General features: G+C 40.5%; 1 protein-coding gene across 6 annotated transcripts in view; it reads left to right on the top strand.

Annotated features, from left to right (window-relative positions):
• Nucleotides 1-23,125, top strand: part of KIAA0319L (KIAA0319 like) — a 117,647-nt gene that overhangs the window by 73,469 nt on the left and 21,053 nt on the right. For all 6 annotated transcript variants that reach the window (XM_003415489.4, XM_064281693.1, XM_064281696.1 and 3 more), the window contains exons 7-15: nucleotides 1,471-1,558; nucleotides 2,781-2,873; nucleotides 4,652-4,784; nucleotides 16,899-17,127; nucleotides 18,377-18,500; nucleotides 19,113-19,245; nucleotides 20,996-21,144; nucleotides 22,214-22,365; nucleotides 22,731-22,869. In XM_003415489.4, the coding sequence (XP_003415537.3) occupies nucleotides 1,471-1,558; nucleotides 2,781-2,873; nucleotides 4,652-4,784; nucleotides 16,899-17,127; nucleotides 18,377-18,500; nucleotides 19,113-19,245; nucleotides 20,996-21,144; nucleotides 22,214-22,365; nucleotides 22,731-22,869 (1,240 nt within the window). The remainder of the gene's footprint in view (nucleotides 1-1,470; nucleotides 1,559-2,780; nucleotides 2,874-4,651; nucleotides 4,785-16,898; nucleotides 17,128-18,376; nucleotides 18,501-19,112; nucleotides 19,246-20,995; nucleotides 21,145-22,213; nucleotides 22,366-22,730; nucleotides 22,870-23,125) is intronic.

The raw sequence follows: 23,125 nt of genomic DNA, 5'->3' as shown, positions 1-23,125 counted from the left end.
GCAGATTTGAGACATATTGTGAAGGTTGTGTTGATAAGACTTGGTGATCAATTAACTGGGTGGCGAGTGTTAGAGGAGTCTAGGATAATTCCAAAAAAGCTTTTGGCTTAGGTACCTGGGTGGATGTTGGTGACATTGTGGTGACAGTCACGGAAATGAGGACCACAGAAAGAGAAGCAAGTTTTGGAAGAATGATGATTAATTCATTTTTGGACAGAGTGAGTTTGGACTACGAGACATTTGAACAGATGGTTCAGGAAGTAGTAGAGGGTAAGAGGTTAGGGACCAGGGGACACGTTTGGACTAGAGAGATAAATTTGTGCACCAGCCTCAAATAGATGATAATTGCAGCCGTAGAAGTAGATAAGATCAATTAGGGAGAGTGTATAAAATGAAGAGATAAGTGGATTGAGGTTAAAATCCAGGGGAACGCTGTCATTTAAGGGACCGAAGAAAGAAGAGACTGAAGGAAATGAGGAATGAGCAGAGAAGTGAAAGCCAAGGAAGGGAAGTATTACAAGAAGAAGGAAATAGTCAAAAATGCCATATGCCATGGGGAGATCAATTAATATTTATCCAAAGAAGGTAATTCAAAAGAAAGAAAAACCGCCATTTGCCTAGAAGATGTTCATCACAGCATTATTATAATAGTAAAAATTAGGGAGCAGCCCAAGTATCCAACAATGTGGAATGCTTGTGTGAATTGTGGCATATTTATTTATGTACTATTTTGCAGCCATTAAAAAGATGATATAATGGGGGAAAGTGTTCATACTAAAAGTGTGGGAGATAGGACAATAAAAATTTGATACACACCTGATTACTATTGAAATATGAGCTCTTGAAGGCAGAGATCTTATTTTATTCATCTGTAAACCCCAAGCCTAAGACAATGACTGGGTATATAATTGGTTCCCAGTAAATGTTTGTTGAACGAATGTACTATTTAAAATTATTTTTTGTACGTGGTCAAGGATTGGAAGGAGATAGGGAAATATGATAAGTTGATATGTGAGGATAGTGGGATTGTGGGCGATTTTATTGTTTTTTCCCCTTAGATTTTTTGCAGTCAGTGGAAATCTAGAGGGAAAAATATTCAGATATTTGGAAGCTATTTCATATTTTTACAAAATGTTTTTCTTTGCAGGAATGATTGTTTTAATTTCATAACTCTGTGAAGTAGGATAGTGAGGCCCTTAATGTTCTTCTGAAAAGAAAATGGGAGTATGGAGATACTGAAATCCCTTCTGTTTTTCTAGAGTCAGCTACTAATAAGATTCACATTAAACGCTGTGGTTTTTTAGTTTATAATTCATTGTTTCATCTCTTCAGTTAGATTACTTTTTTCCTTTGGGAGGCAGTGTAAGAAGAGATTGAGATTCAGCCTGGGAAAGTTCAGATATATGTGTTATTTTAAATATAATTGCTACTTTTTGTGGTTGTCTAAAATATCATCTTTCATTTCTGCAGCTCACTCCAGGCCTGTATGAATTCAAAGTGATTGTAGATGGTCAAAATAGCCATGGGGAAGGCTATGTGAATGTGACAGTAAAACCAGGTATGTGTTTCTCCGCCTTGGCAGTATCCCTGTTGCAGGATTCCCAAGGAGATGGAGATGTGACTTACAGGATTTTCTAATTCCTATTGTTTTTTGTAATAAATTTATTGGGCAATTCCTAGTTCAATGTAGTGAAAGATTATAATGGCAAAGTGCATACTTTGGTTCTATTTGAAACATTGGGCAGAGCAGGGAGACACTAGTCACATGGCCTACAGTGCAGTATGGCCTGAACAATAGCCTATCTCTCATAGCTACTTTTCCAAGTGGGTCATGCTGAGAGAGAACCGTTTATTGTAAGTAAGAGACACAAGGAAGGCCAGGAGCCTAGGAGAAGCATGTAGATAGAGAACCAGCCAAGTGGCTGGCTCTTTCTGATGTCTTTTCAGAGATGTGGGCATTTGTACACAGGGTTCCTCATTTAAACTCTGCCAGTCCTCTTTCACCTTGGAAACTAAATTCTGTCATTCTTTTTAGATAATCCATTGTTGGTAGATCACAGTGTAATAGTAAGGTATCTTGTTTTGCATTTTCAGAGAAATTTGGGAAAGTTGGGGAGTGGCACATTAACTGGCACAGATTCTTCATACTGTTTTCTGTCTTTGCTGGTAGTAGAGGGCTTTTCTTTTTTCATTCCTTGAATTTTATAGCCAAGGTAATCTTTTCCCCTTCTTGAAAATGTGATCAGCATAAAGACCATTTGATCATTTCTTAAAGAAATGGCTGCTGAGGTTGTAGCTCAGTTATTCAGTTGCACCAGAGTAGTTTATGACCTTTCCTTCACTCAGGCATAGTCTTCTCACACAGTCAACTTAGTGATGGTTGAGAAATCACCCATTTTCTTTTCAGTGTAGTTTGTGCCAAGGAATGGCTTTCTTATCATGGCCTTTATTACACAAAGCTTTTTTGTTGTCCATCTCTAGGCAGGCTTGCCTGAAAGTGGTCACTTGCTGCTATAGTACTTTTCATGGACTGGATAGCACATGAGCATTGAAAGAATGCATACGGCATGGTCTTAGGAATGGTCAGGTTTGGGAGACTTTTTACCTTCCCACTTGTCTTAAATTGGAATGACACCTGGTCTTACGACTTTCCATTTGGCAATGGTTCAGTCATCAATTATGTTAATGGAAACTGATATATAATTCACTCAGATATGGTCTGTTCTTCCTGTAATTTATAAAGCGCTTCTTCTAATTTCTTCGGGGTCACTTTCTTGCAGAGCCGCGGAAGAACCGGCCTCCTGTTGCCATCGTGTCACCACAGTTCCAGGAGATCTCTCTGCCAACCACTTCTACAGTCATTGATGGCAGCCGTGAGTACTTGTCCAAGTGTGCTATTTTTACAGAGCAGTCACTGTGTACTCTGGTAGAAAAACTCTGGTAGAAGATTTGGGGCCAGCCATGTCTGCATTCTGATTAGGCCATTCTTACCTATGTTATGGGAAGACCAACCATCTAAAGAAACTGATTAGGAACTAATAAGCCAGACAGGCCCTGTTAAAAATCTTCAGTGTGGCATGTTTGAAGCAGTATTTCTGGGATTGTGCATCTATTTAACATTATTTAGTTGAAGCTCACTGGTTTTCAGATTTGGTTAGCTGGAGTTGCCTTTCTCAGTTGTAGAAACAAAGCTCCTTCCTATCATAGCAAGATAAGTAACTCAGAGGCCTAACTGAGGAAGTCTCTCTAGCCATCACTACTTAACAAGATTCTTGTCAGCCTTCTCCCAGAGAGACCCACAGAATGAACTACATATCCCTGCTTGGGCTTATTAACTTTTTACCCTTCAGTGTAATGTCACCTGACGGGTAACAGAAGAGGATTTCTGAGTCATCCTGGCCATTTGCGTGCATGAGGTTTCAGGCCCCTTATCTCATAGTATTTGCTTGATTTCTTTTGAGACCCATAAAGGCTCTGTTACCCTGACTGTCTTGTTACCCAACACTAGTTTTTGGCAGAGGCAGTCGCTGCTTTAGTAGACAACATCTAGCAAAGTTAAGCATTTCATGTCAATGGTTCTGGCAAAGAGGAGGCTAGGAGAATAGGAGGCCAAGAGTGAAGAGAAAGAATGGGAAAGGGCACTTGTGATAGAAAGTGGTAGCAAGGGTTCATATAGCATCATTTTATTTTTTTGAATAAGTCAAAGTTAAATAATATGTAAAGATACTCACTGGAAAGAGTCATTCCCATCGCTGTCTTCCCAGCTACCCAGTTTTCCTCCAGATAGACAACCAATGGTATTACTGGTTATATTCTTCCAAAGATATTTTATGCATATATGAGAAAATGCAGTGTATTTTTTTATCCTCCTTATACACCTGTTGCTTGTGTCTATAAGTTTTTCTGAGTCAATGCATGAAATGCCACCTCATTCTTTTTTTTTTAACGATTGCATAGCATTCCATTATATGGATATATAATTTCATTGTATCAATGTATAGTTTGTTATAATCAATTTCTATTGATTACCATTTATTACTTTAAGTCTTTGCTATTACAAATGATGCTGCCATGAATAATCTTGTAAACATGACACTTTATACCTGTTCAAGAGTATCTGCAGGATAAATTCTTAGAATAGGAATTGCAGGGGCAAAGAGTATGCACATTTTAAAATTTGATAAAGATTGCCAAATTGTTCCTTTTAGAGGTTGTATGAATGTATACTTCACCATGACTTACAAGATTGCCTGTTTTTCTATACTGTTACCCATACAATGTGTTATTAAACTTTGATTTTTTACCAGTTAAAAATGTATCTCAAGTGTAATTTTAACTTACATGTCTTATAAGTGAAGTTGAGTATCTTTTCACGTGTTTAAGAGTTACTGATTTTCCTTTTCTCATACAGTAACATTTTAACCAGAGATTGCCTCTGTTAGAGTCCTTGGAAAACTATGCAGTGGAATATTCGTAGAGAGGCAGAATGACCCAATATTCCTAGGGAAGAAACACTCCAGAGAGATAGTCTGTAATTTCATGAAGTTTTCCTAGCCTCAAATCTCTGGGTAGTTGCCCTGATTTGTGTAAACTGAAGAAGTACTGAGACCCAGCGCTCTCATGTTGTAACTGATGTTTCTTTATCGTCAAGAAAGCACTGATGATGATAAAATTGTCCAGTACCACTGGGAGGAACTTAAGGGACCTCTGAGAGAAGAGAAGATTTCTGGAGATACGGCCATATTAAAACTAAGTAAGCTTGTTCCTGGAAACTACATTTTCAGGTAAGTTAAGATCCAGCCTCAATTATACTGTAGGCCATTGTTTTCCTTATGGGTTTTACATTCTTATAGAAGCAACTCTGACAAATACCAAATTCACTGTTGAGTTGGTTGAAAGTTTAGGCTTTGGTTCCCTGAGTTATTTGAGATCTATACTGATTGTGATCGCAATGATAATTTTTAGGGCAAAAGTCCTTGCATAGTAGATCAGAATTTACCACAGTTCTCCTTCGCAAAGCCTTACTTGGTAAATCTGCAGAATTTCCTGAAATACTTGTTAAATGAAGTGAAAGGACCCATCATCCTTTGTCTCTTCTCAGGCAAAATCTAGAAAGAACCTACTACTCTCATCTTATCCTTTCCTTCTGGGAAATGTTTCCTTAACTTTTGATGCCTCAAACTCTTCACTTTTGAGCAATGGTCTGGTTGAATGTGATCTGTAGAATCTTTTTCATAATATCTTTCTCTGTTGGGACCTTTCAGATAATTTGAATCAAACAAAGTCGTTTCGAGAACTAGTGTTGATAGTCTAGAATGTGATTAATACAGGATTTGAGGCTGAGCCTAATCTCTAGAATCTACAAGATACTACAAAACCTCAACAACAAAAAGACAAATAACCCAGTTAAAAAATCGGCAAAGGATATGAGCAGGTAGTTCACCCAAGAAGACATTCAGGCAGCTAACAGATACATGAGGAAATGCTCACGATCATTGGCTATTAGAGAACTGCAGATTAAAGCTACAATGAGATACCATCTCACCCAACAAGGCTGGCATTAATCCAAAAAACACAAAATAATAAATGTTGGAGAAATTGTGGAGAGACTGGATCACTTATATGCTGCTGGAGGGAATATAAAATGGTACAACCACTTTGAAAATCGATCTGGCACTTCCTTAAAAAGCTAGAAACAGAAGGATCATACAATCTAGCAATCCCACTCCTTGGAATATATCCCAGAGAAATAAGAGCAATATATGCACACCCAGAAATATATGCACACCCATATTCATTGCAGCATTGTTTACAATAGCAAAAAGATGGAAACAACCAAGGTGCCCATCAACAGATGAATGGATAAACAAATTATGGTATATTCACACAATGGAATACTACACAACGATAAAAAACTGATGAATTTGTGAAACATCTCATAACATGGAGGAATCTGGAAGGCATCATGCTGAGTGAAATTAGTTGTAAAAGGACAGATATTGTATGAGACCACTGTTACAAGAACTCAGGAAAAGGTTTAAACACAGAAGAAAACATTCTTTGTTGGTTACGAGGGTGGGGAGGGAGGGAGGGGGTATTCACTTAATTAGATAAAAAAAAAAATTAGATAGTAGACAAGAATTACTTTAGGTAAAGGGAAGGACAACACACAATATGGGGGAAGTCAGCACAACTAGACTAATCCAAAAGCTAAGAAGTTTACTGAATACAACCAAACACTTCAAGGGACAGAGTAGCAGGGACAGGGGTCTGGGCACCATGGTTTCGGGAGACATCTAGGTCAGGTGTATTAAGAAAACATTCTGCATCCCACTTTGATGAGTGGTGTCTGGGGTCTTAAAGGCTGGCAATCAGCCATCTAGGATGCATCAATTGGTCTCAACCCACCTGGAGCAAAAAAAAAAAATGAAGAACACCAAAGGCACAAAGAGAATATCAGCTCCAGAGAAAGAAAGGGCCACATAAACCAGAGACTCCATCAGCCTGAGACCAGAAGAACTAGATGGTACCCGACTATCACCAATGACCCCCCTGACAGGGAACACAACAGAGTCCCTGATGGAGCAGGAGAAAAGTGAGATGCAGACCTCATATTCTAGTAAAAAGATTGGACTTAATGGACTGACTGAAACTGGAGGGACCCCAGAGGTCATGGCCCCTGGACTCTCTGTTAGTAACTAATATTTCCTAAACATTCACTGTATGCTGTTCTGAACTCTTTGCATGCAGTATCTCATTTAATCCTTATAACAGGTATTATTCTTAGTCTCATAGATCAGGAAATTTAGGCAAAGAGAGGTTAAGTAACTTGCCCAAGGTCACACTAACTCTAGAATCTGAGCTTTTAACCACAACATTAGTCTGTAGCGTTTTGGGTAGATTGGGTATTGGGAGTGATTCTTTTTGACTAGACCTCAATTTTTTTTATATATATAAAACGACAGGATTGGATTGGATCAGCTTTTAAGGTCCATTCTGGTTGCAGTTCACTCACCTTTTCCTCTCCGCCACTTGACATGGCAGTAGCCTCTTTCCCCAGCCCTGTAGTCAGCAGCTGTTTGGTTCCAGAAGCCCTGCAAGCAAGTTGGGGACTGTTTGAGGTAAAGTCAAAGCATTGGGCAACTGCCATTTTGCCGTTTGTCTATAACTTGCTTTTGTTCTATTCTAGGACACAAATTGGATGTGTAAAAAACTTGTGAAAACAACAAGGAAACAGAATAGAGACAAAATTTCTATGGGTTATTTTTCAGATGTTTGCTGATTTACACATACAAGTGTGTCTGATGTTTTGTGTTTATGTGTGTGTTTTCCCCTAAAGACTGTAATACCCAAAATCCCTTTGGACCATAGGTAAAAGGAGATTTTTTCTTTATATAATTTTAAAGTATTTTAGGTGAAACTCTACAGCACAAAATAGTTTTTCATTCAGTAATTTAAAAAAAAAAATTTTATTGTGCTTTAAGTGAAAGTTTATAAATCACGTCACTCTCTCATGCAAAAATTTATATATACCTTGCTATATTCTCCTGATTGCTCTCCCCCTAATGAGACAGCACACTCCTTCCCACACTCTCTCTTTTCATGTCCATTCAGCCAGCTTCTGAGCCCGTCTGCCCTCTCATCTCCCCTCCAGATTGGAGATGCCAATATACTCTCATGTGTCTACTTGATCCAAGAAGCTCATTCTTCACCAGTGTCATTTTCTGTCCCATTGTCCAGTCCAATCTCTGTCTGAACAGTTGGCTTTGGGAATGGTTCCTGTCTTGGGCTAACAGAAGGTCTGGGGACCATGACCACTGGGGTCCTTCTAGTCTGAGTCAGACCATTAAGTCTGTTTTTTTTATGAGAATTTGGGGTCTGCATCCCACTGCTCTCCTGCTCCCCCAGGGGTTCTCTGTTGTGTTCCCTGTCAGGGCAGTCATCAGTTGTAGCTGGGCACCATCTAGTTGTTCTGGTCTCAGGCTGATGTAGTCTCTGGTTTATGTGGCTCTTTCTGTCTCTTGAGCTCATAATTACCTTCTGTCTTTGGTGTTCTTCATTCTACTTTGCTTGAGGTGGGTTGAGACCAATTGATGCATCTTAGATGGCTGCTTGCTAGCATTTAAGACCCCAGACGCCACTCTCCAAAGTGAGATGCAGAATGTTTTCTTAATAGATTTTATTATGCCAGTTGACTTAGATGTCCCCTGGGACCATGGTCCCCAAACCTCCACCCGCTATGCTGGCCTTCAAATGGTTCAGTTTATATTCAGGAAACTTCTTTTCTTTTGGTTTAGTCCAGTTGTGCCGACTTCTTCTATATCGAGTGTTATTTTTCCCTTTACCTAAAGTAGTTCTTATCTACTACTTAGTGAATACCCCTCCCTCCCTCCCCCCTCTCGTAACAATCAAAGAATGTTTTCTTCTCTGTTTAAACTGTTTCTTGAGTTCTTATAATAGTGGTCTTATACAATATTTGTCCTTTTGCAACTGACTAATTTCACTCAGCATAATGCCTTCCAGATTCCGCCATGTTATGAAATGTTTCACAGATTCATCACTGTTCTTCATTGATACATAGTATTCCATTGCATGAATATACCATAGTTTATTTATCCATTCATCCGTTGATGAGCACCTTCGTCGCTTCCATCTTTTTGCTATTGTAAACAGTGCTGCAATGAACGTGGGTGTGCATATATCTGTTGCGTTAAAGGCTCTTGTTTCTCTAAGATATATTACAAGGAGTGGGATTGCTGGATCGTATGGTAGCTCTGTTTCTAGCTTTTTAAGGAAGCGCCAAATCGATTTCCAAAGTGGTTGTGCCATTTTACATTCCCACCAGCAGTGTGTAAGTGTTCCAATCTTGCCACAGCCTCTCCAACATTTATTATTTTGTGTTTTTTGGATTAATGCCAGCCTTGTCGGAGTCAGATGGAATCTCATTGTAGTTTTGATTTGCATTTCTCTAATGGCTAATGATTGTGAGCATTTCCTCATGTCTCTGTTAGCTACCTGAGTGTCTTCTTTAGTGAAGTGCCTGTTCATATCTTCTGCCCATTTTTTAATTGGGTTATTTGTCTTTTTGTAGTTGAGTTTTTACAGTATCATGTAGATTTTAGAGATCAGGTGCTGATCAGAAATGTCATAGCTAAAAACTTTTTCCCAGTCTGTAGGTAGTCTTTTTACTCTTTTGATGAAGTCTTTGGATGAGCATAGGTGTTTGATGTTTAGGAGCTCCCAGTTATCTAGTTTCTCTTCTGGATTGTTAGTGATGTTTTATATACTGTTTATGCCGTGTATTAGGGCTCCTAATGTTGTCCCTATTTTTTCTCCCATAATCTTTATCCTCTTAGATTTTTTATTTAGGTCTTTGGTCCATTTTGAGTTCGTTTTTGTGCATGGTGTGAGGTATGGGTCCTGTTTTATTTCTTTGCAGACAGATATCCAGTTATGCCAGCACCGTTTGTTAAAAAGACTGTCTTTTCCCATTTAACTGATTTGGGGCCTTTGTCAAATATCAACTGCTTGTATGTGGATGGATTTATGTCTGGATTCTCAGTTTTGTTCCATTGGTCTATGTATCTGTTGTACCAGCACCAGGCTGTTTTTGACTACTGTGGCGTATAATAGGTTGTAAAATCAGGTAGAATGAGGCCACCCACTTTGTTCTTCTTTTTCAGTAATGCTTTACTTATTTGGGGCCTTTCCTTTCCATATGAAGTTGGTGATTTGTTTCACCATCTCATTAAAAAATGTCGTTGGAATTTGGATTGGAATTGCATTGTATCTATAGATGGCTTTTGATAGAATAGACATTTTTACAATGTTAAGTCTTTCTGTTCATGAGCAAGGTATGTTTTTCCACTTATGTAGGTCTCTTTTGGTTTCTTGCCGAAATGTTTTGTAGTTTTCTTTATATTAGTCTTTTACATTTCTGGTAAGATTTATTCCTAAGTATTTTCTCTTCTTGGGTCTACTGTGAATAGTATTGATTTGGTTATTTCCTTTTCGATGTTCTTTTTGTGGGTGTAGAGGAATCCAGCTGATTTTCGTACGTTTATTTTGTATCCCGATACTCTGCTGAACTCTTCTATTAGTTTCAGTAGTTTTCTTGAGGATTCTTTAGGGTTTTCTGTATATAAGATCATGTCATCCGCAAATAGAGACACTTTTACTTCTTCTTACCAATCTGGATGCCCTTTATTTCTTTATCTAGCCTAATTGCTCTGGCTAGGACCTCCAGCACAATGTTGAACAAGAGTGGTGATAAAGGGCATCCTTGTCTTGTTCCCTATCTCAAGGGGAATGCTTTCAGACTCTCCCCATTTTTTGGTTGATGTTGGCTATTGGCTTTGTATAAATGCCCTTTATTCTGTTGAGGAATTTTCCTTCTATTCCTATTTTGCTGAGAGTTTTTATCATGAATGCATGTTGAACTTTGTCAAATGCCTTTTCTGCATCAATTGATAAAATCATATGATTCTTTTGTTTTATTTATATGATGGATTACATTAATTGTTTTTCTAAGGTTGAACCATCCCTGCATACCTGGTATGAATCCCACTTGGTCATGGTGAATTATTTTTTTGATATGTTCTTGAATTCTATTGGCTAGAATTTTGCTGAGGATTTTTGCATCTAAGTTCATGAGGGATATAGGTCTGTAATTTTCTTTTTTTGTGGTGTCTTTACCTGGTTTTGGTATCAGGGATATGCTGGCTTCATAGAATGAGTTTGGTAGTATTCCGTCCTTTTCTATGCTCTGAAATACCTTTAGTAGTAGTGGTGTTAACTCTTCTCTGAAAGTTTGGTAGAACCCTGCAGTGAAGCTGTCCAGACCGGGGTCTTTTTTTGTTGGGAGGTTTTTGATTACCTTTTCCATCTTTTCTTATGGGTCTATTTAGTTGTTCTACCTCTGTTTTTGTTAGTTTAGGTAGGTAGTGTGTTTCTAGGAATTCATCCATGTTTTCTAGGTTTTCAAATTTGTTAGAGAATAATTTTTCATAGTAATCTGATAATGATTCTTTTAATTTCAGTTGGGTCTGTTGTAATATCACCCATCTCATTTCTTATTCAGGTTGTTTGCTTCCACTTCTGTTTTTCTTTTGTCAGTTTGGCCGATGATTTATCAATTTTGTTAATTTTTTCAAGAACCAGCTTTTAGTCTTGTTAATTCTTTCAGTTATTTTTCTGTTGTCTATTTCATTTAGTTCTGCTCTAATTTTTATCATTTGTTTTCTTCTGGTGCCTGAAGATTTCTTTTGTTGCTCTCTTTCTATTTGTTCAAGTTGTAGGGATAATGCTTTGATTTTAGCCCTTTCTTCTTTTTGTATGTGTACATTTATTGATATAAAGTGACCTCTGAGCATTGCTTTCACTGTGTCCCAAAGGTTACTGATAAGGAACTGTTTTAATTCTCATTGGATTCTATGACTTACTTTATTCCCTCCTTAATGTCTTCTATAAACCAGTCATTTTTAAGCAGGGTATTGTTCAGTTTCCAAGTGTTTGATTTCTTATCCCTGCTTTTTCTGTTACTGATTTCTACTTTTATGGCATTATGGTCAGAGAAGATGCTTTGTACTCTTTGGATGTTTTGGATTCTGCTAAGGCTTACTTTGTGACCTAACATGTGGTCCATTCTAGAGAATGTTCCATGTGCACTAGAAAAGAGAGTATTCTTGACTGCTGTTGGGTAGAGTGTTCTGTGTATGTCTATAAGGTCAAGTTGGTTGATTATGGCATTTAGATCTTCCATGTCTTTATTAAGGTTCTTTCTGGATGTCCTGTTCTTCACCAACAGTGGTGTATTGTGTTGAAGTCTCCTGCTATTATTGTGCAGCTGCCTGTCTCACTTTTCAGTGCTGTTAGAGTTTGTTTCATGTATCTTGCAGCCCTGTCATTGGGTGCATAAATATTTAATATGGTTGTATCCTCCTGGTATATTGTCCCTTTAATCATTATATAGTGTCCTTCCTTATCCTTTGTTGTGGATTTAACTGTAAAGTCTATTTTGTCAGAAATTAATATTGCCACTCCTGCTCTTTTTTGATTGTTGTTTGCTTGATACATTTTTTTCCATTCTTTGAGTTTTAGTTTGTTTTTGTCTCTAAGTCTAAGGTATGTCTCTTGTAGGCAGCATATAGACGAATTGTGTTTTTTAATCCATTCTGCCACTCGTTGTCTCTTTATTGGTGCATTTAGTCCATTGACATTCAGGGTAATTATGGATAGGTATGAATTTAGTGCTGTCATTTTGATGTCTTTTTTTGTGTGTTGTTGACAGTTTCTTTTTCCCACTTAATTTTTTATGCTAAGTAGTTGATGTTTTGTCTTTTCCTCATACTTGTTGTTGTTCATTTTGTTTCTGCTGAGTCTCTATTTTTTTCTTGTATTTTGACATGTAGGATAGTTTGTCTCCTTCATGGTTACTTTAATATTTACCCCTATTTTTCTAAATTTAAGCCTAAGTTTTATCTCTTTGTATCGCCTTGTCTTCCTCTCCATATGAAAGATCTATGACTACATTTATTAGTCCCTCTTAATTGTTTTAATGTTGTCCTCTTTTACGTAATAATATCGCTGTTTCCCTGTTTTGAGGGTTTTTTAAATCTTGATTTATTTTTGTGATTTCCCTGTCTGGGTTGACATCTGATTGCTCTGTCCAGTGTTCTACTCTTGGGTCAATACCTGATATTATTGAATTTCTCACCAAAGAACTCCCTTTAGTATTTCTTGTAGTTTTGGTTTGGTTTTTCCAAATTCACTAAACTTCTGTTTATCTGGAAATGTCCTAATTTCACCTTCATATTTGAGAGACAGTTTCGCAGGAGATATGATTTTTGGCTGGCAGTTTTTTCCTTAAATACTCTATGTAAGTCATCCCATTGCCTTCTTGCCTGTGTGGTTTCTGCCGAGTAATCCAAGCTTATTCTTATTGACTCTCCTTTGTAGATGACTGTTCGTTTATCCCTAGGTGCTCTTAAAATTTTCTATCTTTGTTTTTGGCAAGTTTGATTATAATATGTCTTAGTGACTTCCTTTTAAAAACTACCTTATGTGGAGTTCCATGAGCGTCTTGGATGGATATCTTCTCATCTTTAATGATATCAGGGAAGTTTTCTGCCCAACAGCTCTTTCTGTATTTTCTGTTATCCCTCCCTGTTCTGGTACTCCAGTCACTTGTAGGTTATTTCTCTTGATAGAGTCCCACATGATTCTTAAGGTTTCTTCCTTTTTTAAAATTCTTTTGTCTGATTTTTCTTCAAATACATTGGTGCCAAGTGCTTTATCTTCAGGTTCACCAATTCTGCCTTCCACTTGCTCAGTTCTGCTCCTCTGACTCTCTACTGAGTTGTCTAATTCTGCAATTTTATTGTTAATCTTCTGAATTTCTGATTGCTGTCTCTCTGTGGATTCTTGCAGCTTATTAAATTTTTCATTATGTTCTTGAATAACCTTTTTAATTTCTTCAGCTACTTTATCTGTATGTTCCTTGGCTTGTTCTGCGTATTACCTGATCTCCTTCCTAATTTCGTTCCTGATGTCTTGAAGAGTTCTGTATATTAATCTTTTGAATTCTGCATCTGATAATTCCAGGAAGGCACCTTCATCCAGAAGGTTCATTGATTCTTTGTTTTGAGAGGTTGTTGAGGCAATCGTGGTCTGTTTCTCTGTGTGACTTGATATTGACTATTGTCTCCGAGCCATCTGTAAGTTATCGTGTTAGTTTATTTTATGTTTGCTTACTGCATCCTACCTTCTTGGTTTGTTTTGTTTTGATATACCCAAGTGGGCTCTTCGAGTGAGCTAGCTTGATTATTTTCCCCTTTGGAGCTCTGACGTCCTGTCACCAGATGGCTAGACCTGTTATCAGGTATATCAGTGTAGGAATCCATTCACTTTTTGTGTATGAATTCAACTCAGGTGTCCAGGTAACTGGTCATCACATGTGTGTTACAGGCTCTGTCCTACAGTCTTAGAGGGGCAGGGGTGGTTGGTGTAGGTACTGGTTTCTGGTTGCATCAGTAGGTCGTGCTCTGAATAAGGCAGGGGGCTGAGAATTGTCCCCCATGTGTCTCTGAGGAAAGTGCGTCCCTCTTCCCTAGAGTGTACAGGTGGGTGGGTTCTGCGGATGGACCACAGGCACCCAGTGTTTTTGGTTGTAAGGACTGGGAGGTACCAGTTATCCTTGGACCCCTGTCACAGGTGGCTGGGTGACCTGAGGGGAGCCAGCAGCCCTTATGCCCCTGATGTAGGTAGGTGAGGGCCCTGTTTAATGGACAAAGTGGTGTCAAACATGAAACACCCACCTTTCTACCACACAGCTGAAACAGTCATAGTCTGCCAACAAGGTCTGTTCTCCTAAAATAGGCCCACACAGGTCCATGCAGTGGGGAAAGGTATTCAAAGTCCACGGACCGTTTATGCCTGGACAAGAGCTACTTCTGTCCTGAGTTCCCCAGGTCAGTGGAGCTGGCAAATTATCTTTTCCCCTAACCACGAAAGATTTATTCCTTCTCCAAGGCTGGGAGGATGGCTCCAGGCACTCAATAGGGCCTGTGTCCAGCTCAGGGAAATCAACAATCACTGAAGCCGGCTACGGGGCAGGGGGGCAAGGTAAAATATATAAAAGTACTTGGCTTTTGCAGAGAGTGCCGTTCTTCTCTGGTTCCAGAGGTATGAGTAGGCTGTGCAGCTGGCTGATTCTCCTTGAGGAAACTGCAGTCAAACGCTACTACCAGCCTGCAGCCACTGCTCCCGGGAATGGTGCCTGAGGGCTCCCGGCGATTCAGGTCTGGCAACTCCTCTCTGCGTCTGAGCCTTCCCTCCCTGTGCTGCTCAATCTCTTTTCTAACTTTGCCTGTGATGTTCAGGGCTCCTAGGTTGTCATAAACATAATCATCTCACTTTTTTTTTCGGGTCTTTGTTGTAAGAGGGTTTGCAGAAAGCATCTGGATATTCCTCTGTCTTGGCCCAGTCTCCTCATTCAATAATTTATACACAAATTGTTTTGTGACATTGGTTGCAGTCCCCGCAATATGTCAGCTTCTCCCCCTTTCTCTTTCCACCCTGGGTTCTCCGTGCCCATTTGTCCAGTTTTCCTGTCCCTCCCTGCCTTCTTATCTTTGCTTTTGGGCGGGTGTTGCCAATTTGGTCTTGTATACTTGATTCAACTAAGAAGCACATTACTCACGTGTGTTATTGTTTGTTTTATAGGCCTGTCTAATCTTTGGCTGAAAGGCATATCTCAGGAGTGGCTCAGTTCTGAATTAGCAGGTTGTCCAAGGGCTATAGCCTCGAGGGCTCATCCAGTCTGTGTCAGACCAGTAAGTCTGGTCTCTTTTTGTGCATTTGAATTTTGTTCTACATTTTCCCCTGCTCTGTCTGGGACCCTCTATTGTGACCTTAGTGAGAGTGGTTGGTGGTAGTAGCTGGGCACCATCTAGTTCTTCTGGGCTCAGGCTGGTAGGGGGTGTGGTTCATGTGGTCCATTAGTCCTTTGGACTAATTCTTTCCTTGTGTCTTTGGTTTTCTTCATTCTCCTTTGCTCTGAATATGATGGAACCAATAATTGTATCTTAGATGGCCCCTTGCAAGCTTTTAGGATCCCAGATGCTATTGACCAAAGTAGGAACATTTTCCTTAAGAACTATGTTATGCCAATTGACCTAGATGTCCCCCTTAAAGGGGATTTTTAAAATAAAAACCCACAGATGCCTGGCTTGGTTTGTGGCTGGTGGTGAGATTCAAACAAACTGTATGTCTTTCCTATGCTTTTCCTCTTTCTGTCAGCAAAATGGAAGGAGACCAAACCTCCTTGCATGCTTAGGCTCACAGAGATGGCATGAGAAGCTTTAGGCTTTTCAGCTGGAAGGCATCATTTAGGTAAAAGCCTGCTCTTATACATGAACATTTTTTTTCTCTTGCAAATCCTGTTTCACTCTGGCACAAGCTGTGGGACTGTGGCGTAGAAGAACTCATTTTCATCTCAAGCTCCTGCCTTACTAGGGCCAGCCTTCCTCATCCATCTCAGAGGCTGTCTGCCCAGGTTATCCATTCTTGTCATATGTACCGAGCCATGACAGGATGATAGGAGAAGGAGAGTCTGCTGCAAACAGAGCTTGCTCTATTTAGTGTAGCTTCTCTGAACCCCACAGGAATAGGGGCCAGGGCCTATTTCTTCTTAAGACATTGGTTTCTGGGCTTTGGAATCAGGCTTGCATCTTGGTTCACTGTGTAGCCCTGGGCAGGTTTCTCTGAATTATACTTCCTGTGAAGTGCAATCTGTGATAAAAACCAAACCAAACCCATTGCCATTGAGTTGATTCTGACTCACGGCAACCCTGTAGAACAGAGTAGAACTGCCCTGTAGGATTTCCAAGGCTTTTCGGAAGCTTCGACTTTTCAGTTAGCAGCTGAGTGCTGTAACCGCTGAGCCACTAAGGTTCCTGTAATCTGTGATACCTAACTTTATTATGAGGGCCATAACAGATAATGCCTTGTAAAGGTCTGAGTGCACTGATACTCATAGGCAGCATAACAGAGTGGTTCTGGAGACGTTTTACCTGGATTGAGATCCTGTCTGCTGCTTCCAAGCTGTGTAACCTTGGGCAAGTTATTGTACCTCTTTTTGCATCAGTCTCTTTATATGTTAAATGAGGGTAATACTTTATAGAGCTGTTGTGAGGATTTAATGAGATGTAAAGTGGTGCATATAGTAAACCCTTAGTCCATGTTAGCATTTATTATTACACTCTGCCTTTCCAAGAGGCATGGGTAAGAATTGATACCTGCCACCTCAGTATTTCTTAGCCTTGACTTTCAGTCCTGTAGTGTTTATTCCTCTTTCCTTAAGTCCATCCCTGATTGCCCTCCTTTCTCTGCCTTGATAGCTTGACTGTAGTAGATTCTGATGGAGCTACCAGCTCTACCACTGCAAGCCTGACAGTGAACAAAGCTGTGGATTACCCCCCTGTGGCCAACGCAGGCCCCAATCAAGTGATCACCCTGCCCCAAAACTCCATCACCCTGTTTGGGAACCAGAGCACTGATGATCATGGCATCACCAGCTATGAGTGGTCACTCAGCCCAAGCAGCAAAGGAAAAGTGATGGAGATGCAGGTAGGAAGGAGTAGTTACTGTCTTCTCTTGCCCAGGGGAACTAGAGCTGCTGGCCTGGGTCACCCATCCAAGGCTTATTTCTGCTCCATTTTAATTACCAAAGTCAAGTTTGGATTTAAAAAAAAAAAAAAAAAACCCACAAATCTAGATTGTTTAAAGGGCCTTTAATTAAAAGATTAGCAAAAATCTTTATCCAGAAAATGTTTAGTACTAGAGGAAAAGGCTAATGAGAAAGGTTAGTTGTTTCAGACGACTCGAGAGTTAAACTGTGTAGAAGCTAAAAGTGCACAAATTTTAGTAAGCTCTATTACAGATTAGAATAGATTGCCTTACTAGGTGGTAAGCATCTCGAGAGAATGAAGAAGAGACTAAATCTGTCACAGGCAGGTAACATAAATAAATAAAGAAAATTGTACGGGGACTGTGGCAAACCAAAGAGCTTAATTCCTGATAAAGGGGTCAGGTCCAGCTGGCTGTTGCCATGTGGAAGTATGGTCTTAAAATATTACCAGATACTAGGAAACAAACAAAGATAAAATTTTAGACCTTTATATGAAAATTTCCAACTTCTAAGATACTCCAGGCCAAACAGAATGTCTGCAAACTGGATTCAGCCCACTGGCTGCTGGGTTTTGCCCACTGTTCCAGGGGACGTTCATGAACTGGAAGTTTGCCCTAAATTATTTATAATGTCCCTTCTGACACTCAAGATTCTGTGATTCTAGATTTGGGGCATGAATTGAAGCGCACATCACACCTGGGTTTAGTTTAAGTGTTGTGTTAGGTTTTTCTGCTGCAGAGTCTGTACAGCAGACTTAAAAGCAGCTTGAGTTGCTGCCATATTTTATTGAGAAGACTGTCTTAGGATCACTCCATGGCCTCAGGAGGAAGAGGAGCTTGTTAAACACTTTTTTTTTTAACTGTGTTGTTTCATTATGTGCTCATGATGTTCTTTCTGGCTTGGGTCTGCATATTTTCCCATGCTCCTCTCCCTTGTGAGAGCTCTGGCTTTATTTGAAACTACTGCTGTGTCAGGGAAGGCTATTCCCTTGAAGTGGGAAACTTTTAGCAAGATGTTCCCAGATACCCGATTCAGCATTCACAAATTATGCTGAACTAAGGTGGAATGGCCCCAATACCAACTTAGGTTTAGAAAACTGGTGAATCATTTCTACCACAGTGGAAGTTACTATGTGATGTTCTGATTCTAGTAGTCTGCTTTTCCATTTATCTGTATTTATTGATGCAGGGTGTTAGAACACCAACCCTGCAACTCTCTGCAATGCAAGAAGGAGACTACACTTACCAGCTCACAGTGACTGACACAATAGGACAGCAGGCCACGGCTCAAGTGACTGTTATTGTGCAGCCTGGTAAGTTCCAAGCTTGTGGTGCAGGCTCTTCTATTTGCTGGTCCCTCTAACCTTGGGAGAGAGGAGGGTTTGGGTTCTGAGCTGTATGAGGGTAGAAGCAAGAGGCACAAACCCATGAGGCCCCTGGAAACCTCTGTTGTCCATTCCCCTATGCTTTCTTCAGAACTAGAGAGAAAGTACTTGCCAGCCTCCACTTCTACCCTTGCCCTTGGCTAGTTATTGGACTTTCAAGGGGATGTAGGAGCTAGAGTCTCTGCCATCCCAAGTCCTGCTATGTCCTTTAAGAGCCAACTTAAAGTGCATTTCCACAAGAAAGCCTTCCTTATCACTCAGACTGTTTCATTTGAGCTCCTATAGCATTATACTTCAAATTTAGCATGGCATTATAACTTCATTATGCTTTGCCATGTTTTTGCCAGGATTGTTTTATATTTTTCAGTCTTAAATTCTTCATTGTGAGCTCTTTGACTGTATCCATATCTCCCACAGTATCTGACGATCTGTAGGCTGAGAGGCAGAATCCCCATGGCTTCCAGAACATATGTCCCAATTGGTTCCTCTGCTTTCCCAGCTGGACTGGCTGCTTTTGACCTCCAAGTCTCTGTCTTCTAGAAAATAACAAACCTCCTCAAGCAGATGCAGGCCCAGATAAAGAGCTGACCCTTCCCGTGGATAGCACAACCCTGGATGGCAGCAAAAGCTCGGATGATCAGAAAATTACTTCATATCTCTGGGAAAAAACACAGTAAGTATTGACACAAAACCCTTAGGCAAAGGCTCCAGACCTTTGAAGTACAAGGTCTTACTTGCTTTTAAGAAGTAACTTGTTCTTATTGGCTTATCCACGGGGTGACTGAGAAATAAATGTTTATAATCCCAAACTTCAATCTTAAGAAAATGGTATTATAGGTACTTTTTGTAAGAAGAAAAGAATGCTTACCATCAGCTAGTCCCCAGGCAGTGCTGTGTGGTCCTGATGCCTTTACAGGTACAATTCATCAGCTGAAATGCATAGTTTAATTACACTTTTGAGAGGAGGATGGAAGGGGTAATGGAGCAGAAAAATACTGTTGCTCAAAATTAACTGGTACGGCTGGCAGGGGGGATGGGGCAGAGCGGCTATTAAGGGGAATCGAAAATTCATCTACAAAACGAAAGCATTAATCTGTTATTGTTTCCTTGAAGACACCATTTACCAATTATGTTAGCAGAGGCCAAAGGCAGTAACCAAAATAGTGCTAATTAAGCTGGAATTGGCTAATCGAACCATTCCTCGTTCTCACAGTTTCTTTCAGCTCCTTTAAACCATAACAAATGGAACTCAGAGTATATGAAGGGTCCCACAAGAAGCAAAGGAATTCTAAGGACGATTTAAAAGCATTCTTGATTCCAAAGGTAGCAATCATAGGACAGACTGGTCTTATTAATTTATTTGATTAGGGAATTAGAGATGGATGGAAAAGGGCTATAGTTTGACTAGAGAAACCACTTGATTTGTGATTGCTGGAATTGGATTCTAGAAATGATTTCCCTTAGCTCTTGTTTCTGTCTTTTAGAGAACCTAATCTTCCTCAGCCCAGTGTGTTTTAATTATAACTGTTTGTTGAAGATACAGCTAATAAACCTTTCAGTTGAGTTTTATTAGTTTTTAGAGCAGAGATAACACTTAGTATAGCTTCTTGGATGAAGAATCCATTCCATAAGGGGTTATTAGGGTCGGGGGTTAAAAGTTTAAAAAATAAAGCAAAAACCTGGATGTCTGTGGATTCTCTGGTTGTCCAGTATTTTTAAGGAAAGCTCTAGGGCATTTTGATCTCGAGCAGTCGTGCTCCCTGATTATGTGCAGCCTTGTGCCTGCGTGTTGGCACCGAGCTCACTCCCCTGCTGCAGGCTGCTTGCTCCGAGTCCACAAGAGGGGAAGGAAGGGTGTGAGCTGTGCTGCCTCTTCTGTGGCCCCTGCCCAGGAGCTGGAGGGAACTTTGCTTAGAGAGCTGCTGGGAAGATGATTTCGTCCTGAAAGTTCCTCTGCAACCTTGGCCCATTTCCCTTTCTTGACTTTTCATCAGGAGGGATTCGGGCATGTGATTAAGAAATGCATTTTTGCTTCTTTGCTGGCAAGAGCTGAACCAGCTACTCAGCCAAAAATGCTTTTCAGAAACATCACTTTTAAATCATTCGTTTCATAAGATACCTGTACAGAGCACTTTCTTTCTTTTACAAACTGGAAGAGTTTGAATGTTCTAGAAGCTCACATAAAGGATAAAGCTAGATGTGTTCGAAAGCTGGTGACTGGAACTTTCTGATCAGCAGGTAGCCGGTATTTTGGGGCCAAATGATACTTTGTTCAAATGGAATATTTTTAAACATGTCCTCTCAAGGTCTGGGAAACAATCCTTCACATCTTAGCTGAAGCAATAATTGTCTCTTCCTGCTGAGTCAGGGACCAGAGAGCAACAGACAGGTACAGCTCCACCCTCTGATTTCTCTTTCTCCAGGGGACCTGATGGGGTGCAGCTTGAGAATGCTAACAGCAGCATTGCCACTGTGACTGGGCTGCAAGTGGGAGCCTATGTGTTCACCTTGACTGTCAAAGACGAGAGGAACCTGCAAAGCCAGAGCTCTGTGAATGTCATTGTCAAAGAAGGTACCTCGTTGCCTGGGGCTGGTGCAGCAGACCCTTTGGATCAGAAAGCTGAGGAATCGGTCATGTCTTGTTTGGCTGCAGAGATTGATTAGCGACAACAAGGGGGTGGGGAAGAAGCTCAGAGGGTGAGAGCAGCTGCTAATTGCTTTTCTAAAACAACCTTTAATTGAATGACTAAGGTGAATTTTTTTTTAACTCTCTCCCTCACTCCCTGCATTCCTCTCTCCTTCTTCCCTTCCTACCTTTTTCTCTTTCTCTCTCTTTTTATAAACAATTGAATAGGTAAAGAATTAAGGGTTTTTCCCTTGGCATTTTTATTTTTGCCGGTGAGTTGCTAAGACCTGGGGGTTTCTGTGGCTCTCCTGCTAGCTACAGTGACCCCTGCTGTCAGATATTAGAATTAGAATGACCCTGCTGCATTGCAGCTTGCGATAGGGTCCTGTGAGTCTGCAAGCCAAGGCCCACTGGAAGCAAGACTTTGCTCTGGTGTGCAGGCACGGTGATCAGCCATGGGCCCCGGAGAGGAGTTCCATCACTGATGGTAGGAAAAATCCTCAGCTGTGGAGTGCCCTTCAGATTAGCATACTGGACACTAACACCTGCGTAAGCAAGCAAGTTTCAAGTGGGACCCCAGAGAAAAGAGGGCTCTCTCATTTGTCTTTCTTGAAGTACTAAGGAAGGAATAAAAAAGAAATTTTCAGAGAATAACATTTTAAACCATACTTCAAAAGGGAATATTAGCTGACTGAAACCCACACTCTGTGGCTTTAAGCCCCAGTGGGCTTTTGTTCCCCACCATTGTATACCACCAAAGCAGAGAAATGGCTCCTTTTAGAGAGGCTGCTATGAGGAAGCCACTCTTGTCCCCACTGTTGTACATTTCAGGAGAACATCTCTCAGGGTAGGACTGGACCTCCAGGACCTGCAGCGCTGGAGGCTTTAAATCTGCTTGTTGGTTGCTGGCACTTAAAATAGTTCTCTGTTTCAGATGGATTTAATGTTTAATTTCCCCATAAGCATTCTTTCTTTTCCAGAATTACATTCTCCCAATGATTTTCTTTCTGGTTAGAAATGAACAAACCACCGGTAGCCAAGATAACTGGGAGTGTGGTGATTACCTTGCCCATGAACACAGCAGAGCTGGATGGCTCCAAGTCCTCAGATGACAAAGGAATAGTCAGCTACCTCTGGACTCGAGATGAGGGGAGTCCAGCAGCAGGGGTAAGTGCGCCAGGGGCTGAAAAGCTACCTAAGATCTAGTGGTGAGATGGAGAGGGAAGAATGAGCCTAACATTCCGGAATGTGTTTTTACCAAGTGGACCTTTGTATCAAATCTGGATTGCTCTTTGGGAGCCAGGGAAATTAAATGACTTGTTCAGGGTCATTCTGCAAGCTAGTATGGCACCAGGTGTGTTTTTCTCCTTTGATCCTAGCAACTGTGAGCTGTTGTGCCATTATGGAGCAGGAATTGCCCAGAGTTGAAGCAGTCTAGTAAAGGGGGCTTGGTTACTACAGAAGCAGTGACTGACTCCCAGAAAGGAGTAGTGTTTTGTTCTGCAACATTGCTGTGTTGTTCAACTCTACAGGAGGTGTTAAATCACTCTGACCATCATCCTATCCTCTTTCTTTCCAACCTGGTCGAGGGAACCTACACATTTCATCTGAAAGTGACTGATGCAAAGGGTGAGAGTGACACAGACCGGACCACTGTGGAGGTGAAACCTGGTGAGTTCACTTAGTGATGAGCTTGAGTGGGATTGCTGGATCAGCCAGTCAGGACCTCTCTCGAGACCCCTTTCCCTCAGCATGGACAGAGCCAGATGGCATGTTCAGCTTTTTAAAGAATCCTAGAAACTCCTAGCTGAAAATCCTTACAGACTGTCTGTTTCAATAATATCTCTCCAAGAGGCATATAGACCTCTCCCAAGTCGTCTCAGATGGAGAGACTGAAACTCAGAGAGGGTAGGGCTTGCTCAGTGTC

Source organism: Loxodonta africana, chromosome 3 (assembly GCF_030014295.1).
Source record: "Loxodonta africana isolate mLoxAfr1 chromosome 3, mLoxAfr1.hap2, whole genome shotgun sequence".
NCBI classification, from domain to species: domain Eukaryota; kingdom Metazoa; phylum Chordata; class Mammalia; order Proboscidea; family Elephantidae; genus Loxodonta; species Loxodonta africana.
This window is presented reverse-complemented; position numbering and strand designations above follow the sequence as displayed.